This window comes from Mytilus trossulus, chromosome 12, assembly GCF_036588685.1.
Source record: "Mytilus trossulus isolate FHL-02 chromosome 12, PNRI_Mtr1.1.1.hap1, whole genome shotgun sequence".
Taxonomy (NCBI): Eukaryota; Metazoa; Mollusca; class Bivalvia; order Mytilida; family Mytilidae; genus Mytilus; species Mytilus trossulus.
This window is the reverse complement of record NC_086384.1, coordinates 44,176,390-44,201,793: the sequence shown is the minus strand read 5'-3', so window position 1 is coordinate 44,201,793 and position 25,404 is coordinate 44,176,390. Positions and strand designations below refer to the sequence as shown.

Genomic DNA, 25,404 nt, shown 5'->3' with positions numbered 1-25,404 from the left:
TTTATAACTTAAGTTTTTTTTAAACTTGTGCAACACACATACCTAAATAACTATAACATAGAAGAGAGCATCATTCGTGTCAATGTTTTGTTCCTGTTTACATTGTCATTGATATTTTTTCAGAAAGCCTGAGGCATAACTCGTGAATTCCTGTCATTACATCCTAAATTAACATAATTACTGCTAGAATAATTATCAGTATGATATACATACACTATCATTTTACAGCCCAAGTCTTCAGTATATATAATTGTTGCATTCATTCACTCCTGTGTTCAGTCGTTCAAAAATATTTAAACATTTAATAAGGACAAGAAAACACTAGAAAAGATACGTACATTCAGAGACATAAAATGTATTATATGTCTCTGGTACATTCAATCCGTGTTAAAGAGTATTTGAAAGAGAAATATATCTGGTTAAACGATGTATAAAGGAGGAAAAATTGTAGACATTGCATTATGATGCTTTCTACCTAATAGCACGTGGATATGTTTACATATTTAGACTTGACCCAGTATGACCCGTACCTTGTAGGCCACCGCCGTCATTTAAACACTCGGTTACAGTCGTGTAAGACAGTAAAAAGCTTAAGCCTGTACTATTTGCGTGAAGTAAATGTTTTGTTCTGTACATTTAAATTGTTTTACCTGATAGCAAGGACGTATATTTATCCGTTCCCTTCTCAATTCACTTTGTCAAATCCTTCGAGCTTCTTCAAAACATATGTATTACTGCGCCGGAAGTGAGAAAAATATGAGAAATCCTCGTAAAATAATGCTATTTTCAATTTTGTGGAATCCATTTTGTTATATTTATTATACAAAGATAAAAAAAAGTTACGATTAATCATGAATTTGCATATCATTATACGGAACGTTTATGGACTATTTTTTTAGCTGTAAATCGGCCATTTTGGCGGGAAATCATATACACATACACACGTAGATTGGCTGGTACCCGATCGTAATGTTACACATCAAATAGCTAATACCCGGAACGTAGTACCGGGAATCATGATAATACGTAGACAACATACATAACTAGAAACGCTTTTACGGTTTCTCGTTCATAAACCGAATTCCGCTTTGAATTATAGAAGATACAATATTAATCATGTCCAGTCGACTTTTCATTGTTATATCAACGTCTGAACTAATTGAAGAATCTTTAGATGTCAGATAACACTCGAAATTGACCCGACCTCTTTCCACACGGAATACACATAATGATAGTTTGTAGTCAGGTTGACTGCTTATAATGCAAAATACACACTAATAACAAGTTCTATAAAACGAACAATACACACTGATCGTTTCTTTAGTCCCCAATGTAAATGAAAGAAACAAAAACCATATTATACCATAAAAAGAAGAGGAGAAATTCGAACATTTCCGGATCTATTTCTGGCCAAAAGACCCCCTGCAAAGATTGCGTATGAAAAGATGAACCTCATGACTTAAAAGTCAGGCCTTAAAGCACTGCCTTTAAAAACCATCATAAGGTGAGCATACACAATCTATAGCACTGTAAACCAACCTGTTTTGATCTTCTTTTTACCAGCTGAATTGTATATAAGTATATATATATTAACCATGAATATATGTCACTCTTTAAAAACAAATCAACAAGTATATTATATTTAATTTTCATTTTATTTTGTTTAAAGCGGAAGTTCTTCAAGACGACTGAATGACGTGGGACATACAATAATGTACAAGTAATATTGAGCCAAGATAATGTACAAAATAATTTACAAAAATAAAACTCTGTATAGACTAAACAGTATCACAGTTCCATCTACGACAGTCACACACATTTACACAAACACACACGCACATTTATACATCAAAACTTGAAAATGGCAGCTCAATTGCACATTCAAGCACTTTTTTTATAATCTTGCTGTCAGAATTTCTACCAGATTATTAGGATTAGAAGTGAATAAATACTGTTACTTTTTTTTTTTTTATTAACATTGGATTTGAGGAATCGTTTAGTTCTGTTAATAGATTAATATTCTTTAAAATAACACTTTCTATTTGTTCGTATCATATAAAAGAGCCATTTAATTGGCTATGTAGTGTAAATTAATTTCTCAAAGAATTTTAACAAAATAGTGTATATGAAAACCTCTCTTTGTAAAATTTTTATTTAATGAAAAGATTTTATCTGGAAGCTTAGCTTTTCCCAAGAGTTAAATCTGTAAAGAAAGAATAAATATGTCCTTTTTGACAGAAATTTTTAAAATTGTAAAAAAAAAAATCTGGTACAAAATCCCACAAGCGTCAAAAAATAAATTTCAAACTGATATACACAGAATAACCAAGCTGTCCACAGCAAGTGTTTGTCACAGTTATATAAACACAAAAAAAAACTTCAACAACAACTGTAAATTGGTCGTCTATGTTTAATTCTCCCGTATTTCTTGCCTACCAAGAGTAGTAAAGGGAGCTAACTATATATACAAATAACACACAATTTTACACTATGTACAGGAGGGATTTATACATTGTTTCTTTTTAACAAAAAAATCTAACAACAACTGTACACAACAAAGTTTTTTTTTGTTTTACGTATTTACAACTGTTTATATGTACAAAAGGGGAGATAACAAAAAAAAAAACACTCTCATCCCAATAAATAATTTTTTCGCATTCATCATTTTTTCTCATTCACATCTTTGGCCTGTTTACTATGATAGGTTGAGGTTATGATATGTTTTAACTATTTAATAACACTAAGCTTGGTTACAAGAACATCTAGTATGGTAGCATAAAACATTATGCCGCATAATAATGGGTGCTACTAATTTTTCTAGGCATGCTTAAACTATCTAATTATAAAGTTAACCTCCAATTCTTATGATAATGAGATGAATAAGAGCAAACATTTCTTTTCTGTTGAATACATTTTACGAAATTGACCAAATGCAAGAGGAAATAATTTTTAAGTTTTTAAAGAGTTTTTATTTTTTGAATACATTTCTGGTTCTGTATAATTAATGAAAGCAATAATGACATAAATGCTATAATGAAAATGGTCTATCTGATAATCTGCTGCCTTTTAATGCAAAAAAATGAGAGAAAAAAATAAAACAATGCAATTCCTTACTAAGCTCGACAAAAAAAAATTACATATTAGAAAAAACATTATCCATATATTAAACTAATGTTAGGAAAAAAACTTTTATATAAAGCAAAAATTTAATTTAAATTCTAAATTTTTAAAATTCACAAAACTTCTAAAGTGAAAAATTCATATTATAAATTTTATAAATATATCTTCAAAAGTGCAGTTTAAAAAAGAAAAACAAAGAATAGGAAAAACATACAAGCGAATAATTACATTTTGTTCTAAACGACTCAAAAATACTGTTAAAATATTACGAGTGACCCAGCACTTCTTAGACAATCACTTCCCTAAATTTCCAACGAAAGTTTTAACGAATCGTAAGCTGCCTTCCAAACATTGCTCAAACTAATTATAAATGGTATGAGAACATGAACTAACGATGAAAAAAAAATTGCCCTATGACGAATTCACCAATTCTAAATGTACTGAGATCAATACTGACGCCATTAACGACGTCCTGTCACATGTCACATTGTCTATCACCAAGGTGATTATGCCAGCCATACGGCTCAAGTCTTATCCATGGATTTCTATTTTGAAAAGCATTCACAATATGCTTAAAAGTCATAATAATTCCACATCATTCAGTCTCAAAAAAACGAACAGCTTTCCAGGCAGAATATATAAAAAAAAACATCTATAATCCTGAGAAAAACAAATAAAAATAAATATCTATGTCCCTCATGAATGTGGAACGAGATACCACAAAGCTGAGAAAAAAAATGCCAACTCAAAAACTCAAAATGGCAACATTCTTGGTTATTTTAAAAAAAAAATCCAGTGTATGAAGTAAAATTCCATTAATCACAATATATATACCACATTAAATTGAAATTCTCTATGAAATTTTAATTCCACCCGAAAGTAATGGAACACAATATTGAATTAGATTATCTCTCTCTCTGAAAATATTAATCCCAGCGATAAGTCTTTTTCATACATTAAAAACATTATTAAATAAATCCACAAGCAGTCGACAATAGCAATGTACATTTCACTACTGCTTCAAGTACTAGCACTTTGTATTATCCATGTTAGAGAGAATAAATGTACAAGTATATCCCAATATAAGTAAATACATAATCCATATTGAGAACTGGTCAAATTCTCGTTATCTAAACCGTTCTATTACATATACATATTTAGTATGTAAGTTGTGTATCTTTTTTAAAGAATATTTCATAAGTTTGTTATTATCATATTAGCATAATAATATATCCGTGTTAATATATTCCTTCTACAAAATCATCCACATAAATTCCAATCATAAATATCTATATAAACTGATTTTATACAAAAATCCAATTTAATAATAATCCATTCTCCATTATTAACATTAAACGTGTGTAGCACTTTTAAGTTAAATCCAGTGTCATTTTGAGAAATACATCCTCTGTCCAATCCGGTGTTTAATAATGTCATGTCCGGGAGTGAGTCAAATCCATGATAGTGAAGACACATATTCCATCTTACAAAATCTAAGCCACTGTTGTAATGATGACTAAAAGATGGCTCAGGTTGCGAACTTGATGTAAAAGCTCAAATCCCAATCTTCCCAAAGTCTCGTGTGAAAACTCACATGGGGGAAATATGTGCACCACATAGGCAGGCTGAAAAAGAAAACAATTGATTTGTTTATAAAATAATTTATTGAAAGACGTAATGAAATTAACTGAGACTGGTGTATGCATTTTCATTGTTGTTTAAAGCCAGTTAATTGTTAGCTCTCTCTCACTTTAGATTTTGATGGTCCCCGGTATATTCTGGCTATTTTTTATCCTTTAATATTTTTCCTTCAAAAAATGTATAACAATATAACCATCATTTTGATTGCTGGCCAGATACCTTATATTTTGCACTGGTTGTCCAATTTATAAACCTATAAAAGATCTCATACAGTCTAAAGAGGGTAGACCTTGGTTCAGGGAGACAACTCTTTAAATTGTATGTGTTTGTAAAAGTCAAGTTTCATCAAAGCTTTGATCCTAGAAGCTTGGGATATTGCAGACAAAATTGTACTGATGATTTTAATAGTTATTTCCCTTAGTTTAGGTTACCTCCTTAAAACAAGATTTTTTTAATTTTTTTTTTGGGGGGGGGGGTTCTAATTTGCTGGTCTTTATATCATACCTGTTGTGAGCCTGGGTCAGCCACATTGACAATTCCTGCAGCTTGTTTCTGTTGTAAGTACTGTATAAAGCCTGTTGACATGGCTCTCGTCTGGTAGATGATATCATCATGGTCACTTCCACAAGGTAAAGCCAACAACATACAATAATCTTTGTCATACTGTAAAGGAAATTAATAACTGCATTGATTTCACTTGACTAGGCAGAAATAACTTCACATTTCTGATCATAAAAAGTAGTGTTTAACAAAATATTACTGGACAATTGTAAATAGTGACATGAAAGTCAGTTTTTAAATCACTCCCTTATATAGCTTTTTAAGATATGCTCAATCAGTTAGAATTTATTTCAATACAACAGGGTATTGCCAAAATTGCTTGATTCCTCAAAATTGTATGTCTATCATTTATCTTTTTACTTAAATTCAAGTTTGAAACTAATGAAACTTAACATACTTTTCGTTACTTTTGGTGGGGTACTTCCCTAGATTCCATAGGTACAAATGTACAGCCAAAATCCATTACTCAACAAAGTTCAAATTTTCTATTAGTTTTGATGAGAATGGTTCATAACAAGAAGATCATGTATCCAAGAAAACAAACAAGTCCACTAAACTTAAAATATAATTTTCTACTTCTTTTCAGAATCGTACCTGCATTCTTTTAATAACCCCTTCCAGCTGTGCTGCTTCTAGTCTCATTCTCTGGGCAATTCTCAATGGCTGACATGTCCCTTCTACAACCTGTTGTGGGAGAGCCGTCTGGACCAGGGAATTGAATCCAGAAATCACATGCATCTGTACAGCACAGCTGTCATTCTTCAGCGCCAATGTTCCCTGCCACATTACTGGATACCGCTGCAATAGAAATTCAGATTACATATTTTATTCATGATCTTTTACAAGACAATTTCCAAAATATGGACAAGTTCAATGCATAACAAATTGATATAGACCAGGAGACATTATAAAATCCGACTTCTTTTGATCACTTGCTATTTTGATGGCTGTTTTTGTTATAACTAACCATGCTAACAATCTCTTTTACTTTATGGTCATCCAACTTTTAAACTGAATTGATAACAACATGCTACATCTATCTGAATAAGTGTATAAGGGGTCAAATACTAATTATATGTACTGATTTATGATGTATATGAGTGTCTATTTTTAATTCATATAATTGTTTGCTCTTCATGTAGTGCAAATTATATTTCAACTATATATGCTGTATCTAAATATCTGAAGTATAAAATTAACACAATCCTACAGGAGTTCCAGAATTACTGAAGCCACTGATTTTGCATGTTATAAAGGTTCCAATAGACATTCTATGGAATGTGTATTGAATTTCTGTATGGGATACATCCTACAAAAAAAAACCTTTTGATGTCATTCAATTCTGGAATAAAATCAAAGACAGCTGGTCATAAAATACCAACCTGAAGCAAACTGAGTAAGCTCCCCTCTCCACCAGGTGGAGGATCAGGCATTTGTTGTCTGTTTGGTGGCTGGGCTGGAATTGCTGGACTCTTGGCAACAGCTTGATGGGCCTGCCTGGGTGGTGGTGACCTCATACTATGGCTACTACCTCCCTGTGATGGAGGCCTTTGGTCTGCCAAGTGTGGATGGTCTATCGGCAATCCACCCACCTGTCCATGATAGGGATGAGGCAGTCCAAGTGGGTATCCTTGTGGATACATATGTGGATCCAGTAGATGTGGCATACGAAGAGCTGCAGCAGTGTGTAATCTCTGTTGAAATTCTGGGTCCCTGTACAGGTGTGCTGGTATTCCCTGAATCAGTTCGCCAGTGGGTGCGGCGAATGCACCATGACCTCTGGGTCCTTGAAGATGGTGTAGATTTCTGGGGTCCATGACACTTGGTCCACTTTCTGAATGATTAGGTAAGTGACTAGACCTTGGCTTGCCAGGCACCGAAGCTGTTTGACGGTCTCGGTCCGACTGTTGAGACGTACTGGCTGATGTTGATGGAACGCCGTCTCGTGACTTCAAGGCTGCTTGGCGTAGAATCTCTTCCCGTCTTTCTATTTCTTGCCTCTGAATCTCTTGCAGTTTTGCATGATCCTGTTGTTGCTGCATTCTCATCATTTCTTGTTGTTTGTGTTGTTCAATGAGACGGATAGCCTCTTGATGAGTCTTACTGCTGGAGTCTAAATTCTGTTGGTGAGCTGGTTTGGGTTGCTGACTGCCACCATATCCTGAAAAATAAGAATTAACTGTAATAATTCAACTAACTTTTGTAAAGATTTGGAGAAAAAAAAAATGATTTGAACAACTGCTTACTTATATGTTACTTTACATTGATGTATTATCTTCAGTGAAAAGGTCACCAAATATATAGGAAAAACTGTATATTTGAAATATGTTTATCATTTGATTGTTGGGTTGCTATCTCATTGAGGTAAATGCACCATATAGTCTTCATACTTAATTGCATTTTGACAAACAAACAGACCAATTTTCGTATGGACTTGGGTTTAATATACATATTTCTACTTCACACAACTTTAGTCATTATTAGGAGTCCTATTGATATTTCAAGCTAACAAGATCAAATGTTATTATTCCTTTGCTTAGCATACAAATTAAATCCCAAAGGAAAAAATCTATATCCTTTGCAACCTTGAAAGCGTGGTAATGGAATAAATTCACTCGGCTCATCAATAATACAGTTTTAATTAACAGCAAATTGGACTTGAGCACAAATAAATGCATCATACAAAAGGCTATTTCTAACTTTGGGAGAGAGATAAGGCTCATTTAAATCAAATTTATTATCAGAAAAATCAATTGAATTATTAATCACAAATAAAATGTAAATAAATATGAATCCAGTTAATTCCATACAAATAAAATGCTAATAAATTAGAATCTGATTTATGAAACACTTATATTTTTATAAATTTGATTCAGTTTATTAATCTCAAATAAAATACCAATAAATATGACTTGAGATTTAACTTCTAGTTGCCTGACAATACAAAAAAGATATGGTGTGATTGCCAATGAGACAACTCTTCACAAGAGACCAAATGACAGAAGTTAACAACTTTATGTCACTGTATGGCTTTCAACAATGAGCAAAGCCCATACTGCAGCTATAAAATTCTTGCCACTATAGCATAAACATGTGAAAACCTACCCCAGAGTTTGGGAGATGGTGATGGTTCACCAGATGATGGTCCAGACCTTTGGGCCTCAGCTATACTTTCACTGGTCCATTGATTCTGATTAAACTTCTCATTCAACTGCTGCAAAAAAAATGTGTCAGATTTTTTTAATACAACTTTTATAAAGTCTTTTCTTATTAAAAAGAAAAGAAATTTTCATTTTTTTTTATTTGTTCTCAGTATTCAAACAAAGAAAGTTAAAAAAAAATATTCAAATATTCTTAGAAGAGTTTTTTTTTTTTTTTGGGGGGGGGGGGGGGGTCCAAATGTTTCTGAAAATACACTTTTCACCAAGATCTACCAACATTCTAACACTCAGAATTAATTTTATTTCTGGACTTTTAAGTACGTTTTTTTTTGGTTGTTTGTGTATATGGATAAACTTTGCAACACAGATTTAGACTGTGATATACAACCTGTTACTTCAAAGAAACATTGACAATATTACAGTTTAAAAGTTCTAATGATTTTTTTGCAAAAACTAATAATGAAATGCTACAAATTAATTTGGATTTTAATCTTCTAATAATAAACCTGGCTGCCTTGAAGACCATTAGTGGCCTTCTGATGTTATCTGCTCTTTGATGGGGTTGTTGTCTCTTTGACATATTCCCAATTTCCATTCTCAATTTTAACAGTTTTTTAAAATACAATTCTTACCTTTTTCATTCCTGGACTAATTGGTCTAGCCTGAGATGTTGATGGCTGTGAAAAAACAGGATGTGGACTGGGTGCCGTCTGAGCCAAAGCAGGAGACTTGATCTGAGGATTAGACGACTGGGATGCTATACTGGTTGCGAACATACTGGATGGCTGATGAGCAATGCCAGGAGACACCATTTCTTTGGGTGTATGGTTCTTGTGTCCTTTCTTTTCCTCCATCTTGGCTGTGGCCATCTGTTGTTGTTGTTGTTGTTGTGTTGCAGCTATTTGTTGTTGTTGCTGTTGTTGTTGTTGATGATACATTTGTAGAATGTGTGGTGGAATTGCACCGGGAGGAATCATACCTTTTCCCATCAAAGTCCTTATTTGGTCGTGCAACATTTGTTGATTTTCATGAGCACTAAGTGGCCTCTGTGGCTCATTTGACTGTGGCTTTTGGCTGTGAGCACTTGGTGGTCTCTGTAAGGGCTCGTTGGGTTGTGGCAGTTCTGCTTTATGTGACTGTTTCCCTTTGGGTGCCTTTTCTGGTTTGTGCTGTATGTGATTTGCCATGACATGAGGCTGACCCATCAGATGCATCATTGGTTGATTATGCAGGGCGGCCATGTTACGCATATGTTGTTCTTTCTCCATAAGCGCCTGGCTTAGATGCATGTGAGCTGGTGGAATTGAGTGTCCACTGCTGGTCGTTGACACCACTGGTGCCCTGCTTGCTGCTACTGCCTGCATCATCTGTTGATGCTGCAATAGTTTTGGATCCAATGTTTTTCCAGATGATGTGGTAATAGGATGTACCACACATGTTGGTGCAGAAGATGTAACCTGAGGTTGTTTTTCAGAAATACTTGCTGGAATTGGTCTACTATGTTCTTCTGGTCTTGAGAAAGCTGGATTTGGTAGAAACCCATGTGGAAAACCCTGCTTATTGTCTGGCATCCTAGGCATTGGAACTTGGTGAGCAGAAACCGGTGCTTGCGATGGAATAGCCGATGGATGAAGACCCATCTGCTGGAGATAAGCCTCGGTGTTTGGAGGCTTGACTGTAACCGTTCTACCTGCCAAGACGGTGGTATTGCCACTGGTGGTGACCATTGGTTTCTGTGATGACATAACAACAGATGGTCCAGGGCTATGCTGAGCTATTGTGGTGGTGGTCGTTTGAGTGACCACAGCTGCAGTTGACAGGGAATGGGCAGCAGAGGTCATAACATCTGATCTACCCATCATGTTTAGTGGGTTAAGTGGGTTGAGTGCCATATCCAAAGGTTTATTCTTTGTAGTTGTAATCTGAGATGTAGGTCTAGCCTGACTAAAGGATGTGATAGCTGGCTCACCAATTTGTACTGAAAAAAGAAGATATTTTGAATTTATAAATCAACATAAAATATTGATGCAAGAGGGACACATTATTATTTGATAATATTCAGCTAGATGAGTGTTGTGTTAATAATCATGAGCTAATCATCTGAAGATTTATAAACTTTGTTTCTTTTGAATCTATTCACATATTTTATAGACTACAGGATGGTTTTGAATTGACATATTGTGTAGACAACTGTATATTGTTATAAATGATTGTATGTTTTCCTTGTTGTTGCTTGTTCTCATTGATATAAAACCACACATCTCTTTTATTCAGATTTGAAACTGTGTGCAAAACTGTAGATATTGATATTTTAAAACATTTCGTTTCCTATAAAGTTGCATGAAAATGTGTCATTACATAAATTGCAAAATTTACAAATTTAAAATTAACCACTTTCAAGATTATTGTCCACTGCATTACTTTTTAACAACAGAATTTTTACACAAAATAACTTAAAACATATTCATGTACTTTGAACTATAATGGTTTACTTTTCAAAATTGTGACTTGGATGGAGAGTTGTCTCATTTGCATTTGTACCACATCTTTTCTTAAATCTATTCATAATTATGGTAAATATAGATCACTATTGTTTTGAACTTACCTTGACTTGGATGACTGCTTGAGGTACAGGCAATACTGACTGGAATACCAGCAGAGGTCAATGGAGGAGTCTGAACTGGTGGATGACCTTGTGACATCGACATGACATTTAACCCAAAAGGTGATGATGCCATTGGTGGTTGTACAAGACTAGGTGAAGACTTAGCAGCAAGTCCAAGGTCATGACCTGGCAGTGATGTCATAGGTGGTGGTGGCATCATATCTAGTTCTCCTATGTGACGGTTCTGAGTATGCCTCTTCTTTGTTGGCTGCAGGGCAATAGGGAAACTGTCTGTGACCTTAGGCATCATGTTTGCCATGCTCATCATGATCTGCTCTTTAGTTGGTTCAATCTGACCGTTTCCTCTGTCCCAGTCAAAGATGCCTTTGGACACATCATCGATAATTCTATCTACATTGCTCATCTTATCCATACATACGTTGGCCATTGTTGGTGCAGCGTTCGATGCTACTGAAGCAATTGTTGACATGATGGATGATGTTGTAGCACAAGAGACTTTGGTCAGACTATCCAGATCTTTCTTTTCCTTGATGCTTGGAATGGTACTGTCTATGATGGTTGCTGAATTGATCATACTACTGACGCTGTTAGTGGTATTGGTTGACATCCCAGTGGTGTGCGTCAAAGCAATTCGCAATTTCAAAGGATGGTTACCATTCTTGTCGGATTCACTATCCTTCTTGCACTGCCATCTACCTTCAAGAGGTGAAACAATATGATTAGGCCCATTGGGTGAAATTTTAACTTCAGGAGTTGTCGGTTGTGGTGGTAAAATTGCCTCTTGGGTATTTCTTCGACCTTTCTTAGGCCTTGTGGCCTTGAGTGGTGTTGTTACAATTTTCAGTTCTGGCTCATTATCGTCAAAATCAAAAACATTGGTGGCCTCTTTGTTAGCAGGTTTGGCAATCTCTTCAACCAGTTTCTTTGTTCCAGTTAGACCTTGATTTTCTGGTAGATTTTCAACAGCTTCAATTATTTGTTGTTTCCCATCAAGGGTATCATTAAACATTTCACCCTCTGGTCTCACATTTTTATTGCAGCCAAATGGAAGTCTTTCTATCTTTACAAAAGGTGCTGCCAATTCTGCTTTAGGTGAACTAAGTGGTGACAAAGCTTGCCTTGGTGACATGCCTGTCCTTGGAGATCTTGGAGACGACCTTGATCTGGGAGAAGTCGTTCGACCATGAACACCGGAATTCATTTCCTTGTAGTTCTGTTGTTTTCTCCCTCTGCGAGTACGTTTATCGGCATTGCTGCCACCTTCGTCACCAGATACACGTAGATTGTCTGCATCTTCATGTTTCTCAACATCAAAATTGTAGGGCTGAGGTAACTTCTCCTCATTCTCCTTTTCACTTGCGTCACCACCTTGTAGATTGTTAGTCAGATGGAGACTATGATCAACAGCATTATAAACTGGGGGATAGAAGGTTCCTGGCACTTCAATTTGGTGGTTAGCCTTGGCATTTGCCTTCTGCCTCCGAGTTCTTCTGCTGGGTTCTGGTTTTTGAACTTCTGGAATTTGTTTGGAAATGATTTGTTTTGAATCTGCGATCTGTCCAAAAAATTGAGCATGTAGATCTTGATGCACTTGTGGTATTGATTGTTCTGGTTGTATATTGAACATCTGGTTGTTGTCTTTTACTACCTGTCCAACTGATCTGGCTGGTTGTTCCTTTTGTGCATTAAGCAATTCAATCTGCTCTTTGGATTTTTGATTTCTTCTGGATTTTGGTTTTTCTTTATGTTCTAATGGCTTCTCCTGCACTGGTGGCATTGCAGGCAAAATTGTTTCCTTTCTAGGTTCGACTGGTACAGATGTTGGTCCTGGTACAGATACTGGCTTCTCTTGAATTGGTGCTGCTGATACCTTCTCCTGAATTGGTGCTGCTATTGGCTTCTCTTGAATTGGTGCTGTTACTGGCTTCTCTTTTATTGGCGCCTTTAATGGCTTCTCCTTAATTGGTGCAGTTGTCTGCTTCTCCTTAATTGGTGCTGTGACCAGCTTCTCCTGAACAGGTGCTGCTATTGGCTTCTCCTGTTTTGAAGCTGTTATTGGCAAGTTGATGTCATTCTGAAGCTCAACTTGATCAGGTGTAGAGGTGTCAATCACCAAGTCGTTCTCAGATCCAATACTACTATCAAGAGGATTTGTATCCAATGTAACTTGTTCTGACTCTACCACAATATTTTCTGGTGGCACTTCTGGCTGTGGTTCAGAAACATGAGAATTCTGTTGAGGTAGTGTTTCTGGAAAACTGCCAGACTTATCATCAAACTGCAAAATGGACAGAATTGCTAGGTCAGTCTCATTCTGTGCTTGCTCAGCCATAACTGGTTCTTCTGTTACCGTCTCTACTGCAGCAGTTGTCTCATCAATAACAAGTCCACCATCTTGGTAGTTATCATCTTCAGGGGTGACAACAGATGGTGTCTCTGTTATCTTCTGCAAACTTGAGACAGCTTCTTCAACGATTTCTTCTCTTGATTTCTCCGGTACTTCTGGAATCTTTTCCTCCACTTTGCCTTTTTTCTCTTCTTTACTTTTGTCCGTATGAACATCAGACTTGGGTGTTAAATTGTCTGTGAAAATATCGATTTTCTTGCTGTATGCATCTTCCTTTCCGGCTATCAATTCCCTCCATTTTTCCTCAGCTGATGAAATTTCCTTTGACTTAACCTCTGCGTCCTTCTTATGGAGATCGGTAAAGGTATCAAAATCTACATGACCAACTACCATGTCTCTCCTATATTTATCCTTTGGACTTATAATTTCAGATTTTGTTGGACTGGTCAAGCTTTTACAACTCTCATCGTCCGATTTCACCATTCCCTTTGGACTTGCAAATCCCATGATATTCTTGGCCTCTTCCTTACATGCCTCTTTGACATGCTTTGAACTGAACATGCTAGTAATGCTTGTTTCATCAATCTTGCTCCCTGGGTTTGGACCAAACAGACTATCTTTTAAAGATTCCTCCAGCTTTTCCATGATGTTCTTAGCTTCATCTGATTTAACTTTATCCTTCTTATCTTTGGGTCCAGATTTTTTACCCTCTTCTCCATCTTCATGAGACTCAGACTCCTCAGATTTTTCTTCAGAAGAAAGCCTATTTTCTTTCTTTCCATCTGGCTTATCCTTCTTTGTAGCTGCAGCCTTCTTTGTCATTTCTTCTTTCATCTTGAAGAAGTCAGCAAATAGCGGTTTGTTGTCATCTTCATCTTGGAAGTCGAATACATCAGAATTGTGCATAGCCCCAGCTGCCAATTTGCCAACAAGTTCCTCCAGCTTGGGACCATTTTCTTTTGAAATCATTTCTGTGGTACCATCTTTCTTCTTTCTATCTTTCTTTTTAGGAGTTTTTCCTTCACCCTTTACTGTCTCTTTCTTTGGTGTTTTTGGCTCATCATCTTTGTTCTTCTTTGACTTCTTCTCCTTCTCTTTAGGCTCCTTTTTCTTTGGTATGTCGTCTAACTTTGACTCTTCTAGTATCGGGAAGTCTTCAAAGAACCCAAAGCCTATCTTGTAGCCAATGTCTTTCTCAACTTTGTTGTTATGCTTGTTATGTTGTTTAAGAAGCCCATCATCCATATCCAGTTTACAAGGAGGTTTCTTGGTAATCATGTCTTCAATTTCAATTTTGTTAATTTTCTTCTTAGACATGCCATCAATGGATTCTATTTTGTCATGTTTGTTATTGACTTTCTTTGTTGTATCCACATCCTTTTTCTCTGACACTTCAGGCGTGACCTTGGGAATTGAATCCACAGATATACTGTCATGTTTCTTCTTCTTCGTTTTATTGGGTTTAGTTTTGACTGATTGATCATATTTCTTATCGTCTGCATCTTTTCTACTTTCACTTTCAGATTTGGTCAAATGATCTGTTGAATGAGATTTACTTTCCTGGTCTGTTTCTGTTTCACTGGACAATTTATGGTCCATCTTGTCCAGTTTTGATGTTTTACTCTTGGTGATAGTTTTCTCATGATCTTGCTTAGATGTCTTATTCAATTTTGCTGAGTCATGCTTCATTGGTTTTTCCAGTTTGTTCATGTTATTAACAAGCTTCTCAGCCTGGCTTATTTCTTCCTCATCAAGATAAGGCAGGTCCTTGGGTGATTTTATTTCCTTCTTGTGTTTACTATTTTTATCCTTCAATTCACACTGAGTAGGAATGATGTTATCCATTTTCTCAAACAGACTTTTGCCATCTTCTACAGCATTCTTCTCGTCAGGTTTCATCATGTCATTCTTTTTAGATTTCTTTTTTGTCTTTTCTTTCTTCTTTATATCATCATCTTTCTTCTTTATATCATCATCTTTCTTCTTCATCTCATCTTTCTTCTCACCAAGATCTTCCATACGAATAGTTTGAGCAATGACACCAGCGCCAACAGTGACAGCAGGTTTCTTACTTTCCATAGTATGATTCTTCTTTGTGACACAGTTCTTTTTAGGTGATAAATCAGGGAAACTAGAGTCAGAATCGGATGTGAGATCAGACATTATTGTGAGTTTCTTTGCAGTAGGTTTGGGTTCCGTCTTTGCCATACTGATTTTATTCGGTGAGAACAAATGGTTATCAGAATCATCAGTTGTCGTATCAAACCTTCTAGCATTAGGTGTAACAGCATCTTTGACTAACTCTTTCTTTTTGTGATTTTTCAATTTGATTCTATCAAATATGTCCATGTCCCCACTATCTATATCAAGCATGTCTGACTCGTGTGTATCTGTTTGTGTAGTTGCAGCTGGTGTTTTGATGTCAGACTTCTTCTTAGGTGTAGATTTTGGTTTAGGCTTGCTAGATGTCAATTTCTTCTTTTTCTGTTTTTCTTTGTTATTTTCCAAATCGCTATCAGTATCATGATGTATCTGAGGTTTTTTACTTTTTGTTTTGGTCTTTTTGATTTTCTTCTTTGCCGGAGATATCGGTGGAAAGTCAATATCCGTTTCTGAAGAATCTGACGAGTAGATATCATTGACGGAATGCTTGTTACTTTTCCCTGTCAAACCTTTACTTTTCTCTTTGTTATTCAAAGAGTTTTTCTGGAATGATTTATAGAACTGGCTATCATCGTCATCGGATGATGTTGAGGTGTCAATAATACATCGTTTACGCTTTGGTCCATTGTCACTTTTGTCATTTACAACTTCTTTGCTTGGTTTAGCTACTTTTTCTTCCTCAAAAGCATCTGTTTCTTCAGCACTATCATGTGAGAAATCAGAATCGTCAGAATCACCAAACTTATTATGTTTCTTATTATTGCGACGTTTTGTTAGATTATTAAAATCTCTTTTCCTAGTAACCTGCATTTCTCGTTCTTTGGTTTTTTCACTAGATTTTCGTTTTACTCGATCATACATTGAAACATATGGTTCCTCCACCCAAGCAGACCAATCAAATTCAACTTCCTTTTTGGGTGTACTTTTATGCTTATCTTCCTTTGGCGATTTCTTCTCTTCTTTCTTTTCTTCCCTTTTATTTTCCTTGTCCTTCTTTGAACTTTTCTTGTCACTAGATTTACCATCAGATTTCTTTTCTGAGCTAGACTTTTTACCACTGCTTTTACTCGATGATTTTTCTCCACTTTTCTTTCTTTCCTTTTTTGACTCAGATTTATCAGAACTTTTCGCCAGTGAGTCGGTATTTCCTGAACTATTCTCACTTTTACCATCATTCTTGTTCTCAGATGATTTTTCCGATTTATTTTCTGACTTGTTGTCATGGTTATTTCCATTATTCTCTTTCTTGTCTGACGAGTTGGATCCCTCATTAGTGGTTTTACTAGCATTAGAATTGTCAGCTGAATTTTTACTAGCATTAGAATTGTCAGTTGAACTTTTACTAACATTAGAACTGTCAGTAGGACTTTTACTAGCATTAGAATTGTCAGTTGAAGTTTTACTAGTTTCAGTTGAGGTTTTGCTAGCATTAGAACTGTCAATTGACATTTTACTAGTGTTAGAACTTTTGTTGTCACTATTTCCCTCTTTCTTGGCATCTGACTTCGATCTGTCTTCATCTTTCTTGTTGTTATCCTTATGACTTTTGTCCTTTGTTGGTTTGTCTAAAGAGGATGTTGCTGTTGTAGATTTCAATTTATCCTCCTTTGACTTTTTCCCATGACTCCCGTCAGCATGTTTCGTCTTTTCTTTGGTCTTAGTTGAGGAATCTGTTGATTTTGGTTTCTCGTTTTCACTTTTCTCTTTTTTAAAAGTGCTACCATTACCAGATTTTTCTTTCTGTTTTCCATTCTCAGATTTTTCTTTTGTCTTAACATCATCAGATGACTTTAATTTCTCAGCACTTTTCACCAATTCACTATCAGCCCCTTTCAATTCATTTTTAACATTACTATCAGGTTCTGATGGCTTTTCTACAGATGTTTGCTTGGCGTCGGCAGATTTGTCTTTGGATTTAACATTTTCTGATGAGGTTTTGTCCTTGGGCTTTGTATGTTTAGTTTTTTCTGCTGACTTTTCCTTTTTTGAATTATCATGACTAGATTTATTTTTGTGCTGTTCAGAATTGTCACTTTTAGCTTTATGTTTTGCTGATTCGCCACTTTTATCCTTAGACTTATCGAGCTTAGCTTTATGTTTATTGTCACCATTAGATTTGTCTTTTGGTTTTTCACTAGTGGTTGGTACAGTTTTATCCTTTGATGCATCTGTTGATTTCTCTTTCTCCTTTAAATTTTCACTTGATTTTTCAGTCTTATCTTTAGAAGCATCTTGAGATTTTTCTGAACTTTTAATCTCACTTTCTTTCAATTCCTTTTTATCGGTATTTTCTGTGGTTGATACAGTTTCTTTTACTTGATCTTTTGTCTGCTCAACTTTCTCAGTTGACCCACTTTTAGATGCTTTTCCAGATGACTTTCCTTCCTTTTGTTTTGAGGAATCTTTAGTTTTATGACTAGATTTCGTTTTATCCTTGGTCTTAGAATCACTAGATTTACTCTCTTTCTTATGAGCTGAATCTGTTTTACTCTCTGCAGACTTCTTAGATGAAGATCCATCACTTTTCTTTTCCTTTTTTGTCGTATTATGCTCAGTTTTTTTATCAGTGTCTTTTTTACTTTGAGATTTATCAGCATCTTTTCCATCAGTCTTATTAAGAGGTTCCTTTTTAACAAGATCAGAAGGCAACTTTACTGATTTATCGTCAATCTTAGTTTCATTTTCAACATTCTTAGCGGAACTTTTAGTTTTATCACCATCATGGTCCTTATCTTTTTTATCATTAAAATCTTTATCTTTGTTCATAGAATCACACTCAGATTTGTCTTTCTTTTTACTTTCTTTGTTTTTCTTATCACTGTCTTTTTTAAGTTTATCCGATTTAGCACTTTCACTGTGAGTCGGTGAATTTGTTTCAGATTTGTCTTTCTCCGGTGACGATATTTTCGCCCTCTTAGATTCTGGGCTTTCTGATCCACTTTTGACTTCAGACTTAGAACTTTCCTTATCTGTATCAGATGGTGAATTTGTCTTACTCTCAGCATTTTTAATTTTATCCTTTTTTGAAGGTGTTTCTGATTTACGTTTACGTTCAATTGAAACAGATGATGAAATATCTGCTGATGAATCCTCAACATTATCACTTTTAGATATTTTACTTCCCAAAATATGATCAGATGCTATATCGTTTTTAAGTCCAGATTCACTTTTCATTTCTATTTTAGATGAGTTCATATCTAGAGATTTAGATGGCGATTTTCTCGTATCAAGTTTCTTATTAAAATCCAAATTATCATCAGCAATTTTATTAGTCTTATTATATAACGCATTCTTAGAATTTAAACGAGGATCCGATTTAACAATAGAATCAACTGGAGAAAGATTGTCCGATTTCTCAGCCGTTTCAATTGCTGATTCTACGATTGTTCTCGTTGACAACGTTGCTAAAGATGTTTTATTTATTCCATTGTCTATAGAATTAAATCTCGGAGAATAGTTAATTGTTACAGGATTTTGTACATCCATACGATCAGATATATTATATATTCTATTGTCACTATTATATGAACACATATCAGCAGTTTTATTTTCCTGAGAATTTTGATCATGTGAAAAAGGTCCTTTTAAAGATCCTGGCGATAATGAATTCACTGGTTTATCATCAATTTTAACACTTAACGGAACAACTGGTTGAGTATTGACTGACAACGTTGGGAATGACGACCCACCGTTCCCTAAACGTCCAGCTAACGATCCCGGCAGTGTAGACAAAGGCATTTCCTTTGTCTCTGCTTTAGTCCGTAATGTCACACCTTTAGGAGAATCGTCAGCATTCGACACAACCGATTTCATATTCGGAGAATATTTCTCATTAATTTGTTCTAGTCTCTTAGAGTCGAGATCAAATATACTACTACGATTAAGCATTGTTTTTACAATTTCTGATGATGGTTTATCTCCCTTTTCACTATTTTCTTCCTGACCTACTCCATTAGAATCTTGACGTTTCTTGATCTTAAATTTAGAGTAAATGTTTGTTGGTGGATTTGACGATGACATATTTATTCCAATTGACGTAGATGACACATTTTCAGTTCCTAGTTTAGATGGTTGTGTTGTAGGAAGCTGATTGAGTTTTTCATCCAGTTTACGAATGCGCTCTTCAAGACAAAAATCGTCATTATGATCACTAGCATCAGATAACCCTTCATCCAAATCTACTTCCGTATGAGGTTTAACTGTTTCCATATCCTGATTTTCCAATGTATCAATAGTTGGTTCATTTGAATTATTTGAAATTTCTTCTGGTATGTAAGTAGGCTCTTGATTACTAAGAGTATGCGACTCCTCAGAATTAGTATCATTCGGTGATAGCTGTGGTGATTCGTTCTTACTACCACTACTCGGAGGTGAAAAACATGGAGAATCTTCTTTCGAAACATCTCCTGAATTTTCTGAGTGTGGTGAATTAAGTTTAACAGGAGGAGTATACTCTGCAAATTTTGGTAAAGGAAGACAGAAATCTTCTTCACATTTTACTTTTGGCACACGGGGATCGGGAATATCCGTTACTAAAATGTCCTCTCCTAAAGGAATAATCACAGGACTAGTAGAATGATCATCTTTACTCCGTCGCTTACTAGAGTCAAGTTTCTTAAACATTAATGACTGTTCCGATTCACTTAGTCTATGATCAATACTTTCAAGAGACAGATGACCTGTAATAGGTGTCCGTGGCGAGGAATGTCCACTAGAAAGACGACGTATACTCCCTAATGAACCCACTGAATCAGTTCGTGTTACGTTTTTAGCACTTTCCTCATTGTCACTGCTCATACGTTCATCCTCTATTTCACGTTTTTGACGGTACATCCTGCTTTTTTCATCGGACACCTCGGTCTTTTTACGCTTTTTCACAAATGCTGTTGGTACATCTTTCGGTGAAAGTAATCCCTGTGGTATTAAATCCTCCTTATCATCCTCATAGCTAAATATATCGTTCTTTTTCGATTTAAAAGAGTCATCTTTCACAGATTTTTCTTCATTTTTACGTATAGTTTCCATTTGTTTACGATAGCTCTGGGAAACATCATATGATTTCTCTTTTTTAGGTCCCATAATCACACTTCCAAGTTCACTCTGAAGTCTTTGTCCACTTGCACTTTTCCCTGACCAAGGATCCAGCCTTGGCCTTTTTAATGGGGATTTATCCAAACGATCAGTGTCACTAATATTAGTATCTTCACACATTTTAATTTTCTCCAACAGAAGTTGTCGTTCATGTTTTAACTTTGATAGATCCCCGCCTGTTAACGAACCTCGATCAGAATCACTACTATTAGAACTACATTGTCCTTCACTTTTATTACCGATTTCTGACTGAAGTTTCTTCATTTTGTTAAACAAGTCTCGCTTAGATTCTGATAGTTTATCGTGACTTCCATGACTTAATTGTCTGTCTAATTTCCGAACACTAAGATCCTCTTTAGATAATGAGTCTCGTGTAAAAGAGTCATCGTATGATCGCTTGCGAGCATATCTTTCCTCCGACCGTGATAAAGATTCTTTCCTATGAGCACTATATTTATTAGATGTTCGTAATTCTTGAATGTCAGCGTCTGTTATATCAAAATCATCTTTTCCTGATCGTTTGTTTTCAGTGTCCATTTCAGACGGACTCTGTTCGTGCGATGAAAAGTCCTGAGTATCTTCCCCTCCGAGAGGGGTCGGTGGTGTGTTTCTTTCAGGGTCTTTCACCCGATTTCGTGTGGGAGAATTACTCCACTCACGACCATGAAATGATCCCTCAGGACTAGCTTCACGAGATCCTATCACATATCGTTCCTTATAATATATTTCGTCTCTATTTTTATAGTCGTAAGTTTCGTCACTCCCTGGACTTCCGCCTCCAGGATATTCGGCATACCTTGTTTTATATTCACGGTACGATTCACTATACATATCATCACTATATTGGTCAGGACTACAACTACGCTGACGCTCTCGCTGAGTTCTATATGCGTGTAAATCGGTTTCAAAGTCACCTTCAAATGTAGTCCCACCTCCACCGCTGCTTTGGCTGTATTCTTCATTATACCTAAGAATACAAAGAAAAATATTATTAGTTTGCAAAGCACTACATTTAAATTATACTGAAATTACTTAGCATAAATAAATTATTAATTGAGTGTTGCTTTTTATCTTTCTATTCATTAAAAATTCAATTTAGATGTGGAATCTTATTGAATTGAACTAAAACTTGTTCAAACAAGGCACCATTATTTGGATAAAGTGTGGTTGCTTGTCATTTGTTGAAGAATGCAGGGTGATATCGTACCTACATCTTCCCTTATTAGGAATGATTTTGTTCATCAAAAAGCAAAATGGGTACACAAAAGTTAATTTACATGTTGAAAAATGATATCATAATTTACAAAAACCCCATTTATTTTTTTATGTAGTTGATTCACTAATTATAACATTTCCCACAAACTACCAAGGTTGGCAAAAAAAATGGTCAGGCCTTAGACCATTTTGGTAAATTCTGGTAAATACTGGCAAGTAGTGGTTTTTTAAGTGGGCATGAAATTGAGAAAGTGATAAATCAAATATTAAATATGTGCCATTACAAAGGTTTATTTTCTTGTATTAATTGAAATTCAACCTGGATTTATCAGCGTAAAAAAATAATCTTATAATCCATGAATATATATTGGCCTTGGCATCAAAAAATTAACAGGTTTTATTACCATGACAACCTTACTGTTTTCATTTTTATTGTCTAAATAACAAGGCCATATTCATCTGAAACACTGTCATTCAAACTATCTAATTTGAAAAACCCTTAAAATCTGAATTATCTCTGTGGCGTTAAAAAAAAAGTTCTACTTGAAATCATTTATTTTCAAATTCTTTATTTTTCTATTATTGTTTTTGTTGTTTTTTTCAGTCCTTAAGCATAATGTTAATAATCCTGGGTGGGTTTCAAAATTGTTCTTTTTAGTCCTGACATATGAATGAGATTTTTTGGAAAAACAAACAAGATTAAATGCATCAAATGTTAAATTATAAGATTTTAACTTCACGCAGCTGGTTTTATATAGATGAAACTTGATAATAAAATTATATCTATCCAAATGTGAAATATCTCTCAAGACTAAACATTAATGATTTCTTTATTGTAAAGACAAAGAAGTAATGCTCTTTGTACAGGTGAACCCGCCTACAAGAATTTGTACACAGTTTGGCGCTGACAAAAGATTTTAAAAAACAAACACAATCAATTTCAAATTATCACCCTTCGTTTACCTTTAAAGAAGTGCCTCTGGAGGCGTAAAGAACAATTGCCTATTCTTAACAAATAATGTTTACTTCTAAAATTGCATTGAAGTTTTGTAATTTTACACAACTGCTTGTTCATTTGAAAATTGGACTATGAAGCTCTTTAGTTCAGTGACTGTTTATTCAGACTGACTGTTGACATGCTAATTAAGGGAATAAAAAAAATTAAAAAGCTAGAAAGAACTTAATGTATATAAAAATATCTGTAAAATTATTTTGGTTTACAGTCATTCTCCAAAGAGAGCCGATTTAATGGTTTTATCTCATTGCTGAAGGCTGTAGCGACCTATAGCTGTTGTCTATTTATTCTATGTCATTTGGTCACTGATGGAGAGTTGTCTCAATGGCAATAATACTATTTTCTTATTTTAATTTTTATTTATTTAACGGTAGGCTTAATGCTTCATCACGTAAGCACTCCCATGTAGCCCAGTTGCTTTTTCGTTGACATATATACATATATATACTCCCTTGTTTCCTATAGTTATATCATATAATTGGTGAGCGATTTGATTTAATTGATTTTTATATGTTTTAACACCACTTTTAAGCACTGCTTCTGAGCTATTTCGTGGCAGTCTGTTTTTTATTGGTGTAGGACGCCTGAGTCCTCAGAGAACATGATGGACCTTTGATAGGAAAACTGACAATCCTAGTCAATTAAGTTTCGTCAGAGATGTTTTCCTTGAAAGATTCTGAACAAATTAATTGAAATGGTGTATTACCTTTGCCATTTGTAGTCCTCATGGTATTCTTTGCCACCATATCCTGCAGTGTGGCCAGCAATATATCGACCACCACGCCCACCTCTGACAAAACCTCTTCCTCTTGGAAATGGAAATTTTCCTCTACCCCTAAAACACAAGATTAGATTTATTAAAAAGTTCAATTATTTTCTGTTCAAGGCAACTCATAACAACATTATGTAACAAGTGGTAAAAAAAACAAGTTATGTTCTATTAGTCTATTAGCTTGTATGCAAACTTTGGAAAAGCCATGAAAATTTGTATTAACGAAAGTTATGAATCAAAAGTAGATTAAAAGCCATATTGAAATTAACAGTAGAGTTAGGCCTCTTACCCCATTACATGTATTGCCAATTTTGTTGCTGTTTTTAGGGGTTTTATCTGATTTTTATTTGAATTTAATGGAAAAAAAAAAAATATATTCAACACATCATGAAAATGATTGTGTAACAATTTGAAGTTAAAAAATAATCTATTAAAATGACAGACTAAATTTGATAAATGTCAAGGCTTTGTGATCCCAAAGGTTGTTTACCTGCTAGGTGAGAAAACTTGACAAACAATAACATTCTACTAAATCAGAATTCTTCAAAGGACTCTCATAAACATGGATATATATTTGAACCTGTATTCAAAAATAGTTGAATATGTTTTCATAATAACCTAAATACCTGTCATTTTGGGGTTTATGAACTTTTACAGCTTTTTTATTCATACATAAATCAATCTTTTGACAATAAGAAATTATAAACCCTAAAATATCTGAGTGTGTTCTTCATTAATAAAATTTAAATATGCCAGTTTGTTTCATAAACCATAAATTCTTTTATCATATATTTCAAACATAGATTCAAAACGGTCCAACAGTTAGAGTTGTTCCACTTGGCAAACAAGAGAGAGAAGTTAACTCCATTGTACTTTATACACACACAAGCAATTCTGCTGTAACATTGTACAATTTTTACTTCAAGGATTTAGACACACATTGAAAGATTTCAGAGGGCCATAGTATTTCCATTTACATTGAAATAAGTCCTAACTTGACTTGTCGAGAAATTGTTTAACATTGTCATTTTGGGGCCTTCTATAGCGGACTATGCGGTATGGACTTTGCTCATTATTGAAGGCTGTACGGTGACCTATAGTTTCTGTGTCATTTTGGTCTCTTGTGGAGAGTTGTCTCATTGGCAATCACACCACATATTTTTTAAATATTTATTCCATGTTGTAACAGATGACCTACCTCTCCGGCCGCTGGGTATCACTTGTTTGTCTCTGGTAAGTTACACTTGACCTCTGTCCAGGCTTCAACTGACCAGATTTTTCCATTTTGTCATAGAAATCCGTCTGGCAGTCTCTGCTGCCAAAATCAATCTGGAAAAAAAGAGAATAAATTTTAATAATAAATTTTAATTATCCATAACATTGTTTCTACTAGGCAATCCTCGGTTAATCAAGATTTTTGTTATTTTTAAAGAAACCTATATTCAATTGTATTCTTTATAAGTCGACTAGGTAGAAATTAATTCATTATCTGAACAAGGGTTAACAAATATGTGCATCATTTTGTTATTTTTGTTCCGACAGTAAATATATGTACAAATCCATTGCTGTGGAATCATTTTTGTTTGAAACCGATTTTTGTGTATACATACAGGTGAATCACAAATTTAAATATTCAACATTTTCTTTATGGTTCTATGCAGACTTCAGCAAAACCATGAAATAAAATATCCA

At 34.8% G+C, this 25,404-nt stretch overlaps 1 protein-coding gene across 2 annotated transcripts in view; it reads right to left on the bottom strand.

The window, feature by feature from the left end:
- Positions 1-3,904: 3,904 nt before the first annotated feature.
- Positions 3,905-25,404, bottom strand: part of LOC134692168 (msx2-interacting protein-like) — a 59,358-nt gene continuing 37,858 nt past the window's right edge. For both annotated transcript variants that reach the window (XM_063552615.1, XM_063552616.1), the window contains exons 10-18: positions 24,911-25,041; positions 23,647-23,775; positions 11,089-21,677; positions 9,116-10,461; positions 8,428-8,536; positions 6,705-7,483; positions 5,917-6,120; positions 5,266-5,424; positions 3,905-4,745 (exon numbers count right to left, since the gene is read on the bottom strand). In XM_063552615.1, the coding sequence (XP_063408685.1) occupies positions 4,614-4,745; positions 5,266-5,424; positions 5,917-6,120; positions 6,705-7,483; positions 8,428-8,536; positions 9,116-10,461; positions 11,089-21,677; positions 23,647-23,775; positions 24,911-25,041 (13,578 nt within the window). In that variant the 3' untranslated portion in view covers positions 3,905-4,613. The remainder of the gene's footprint in view (positions 4,746-5,265; positions 5,425-5,916; positions 6,121-6,704; positions 7,484-8,427; positions 8,537-9,115; positions 10,462-11,088; positions 21,678-23,646; positions 23,776-24,910; positions 25,042-25,404) is intronic.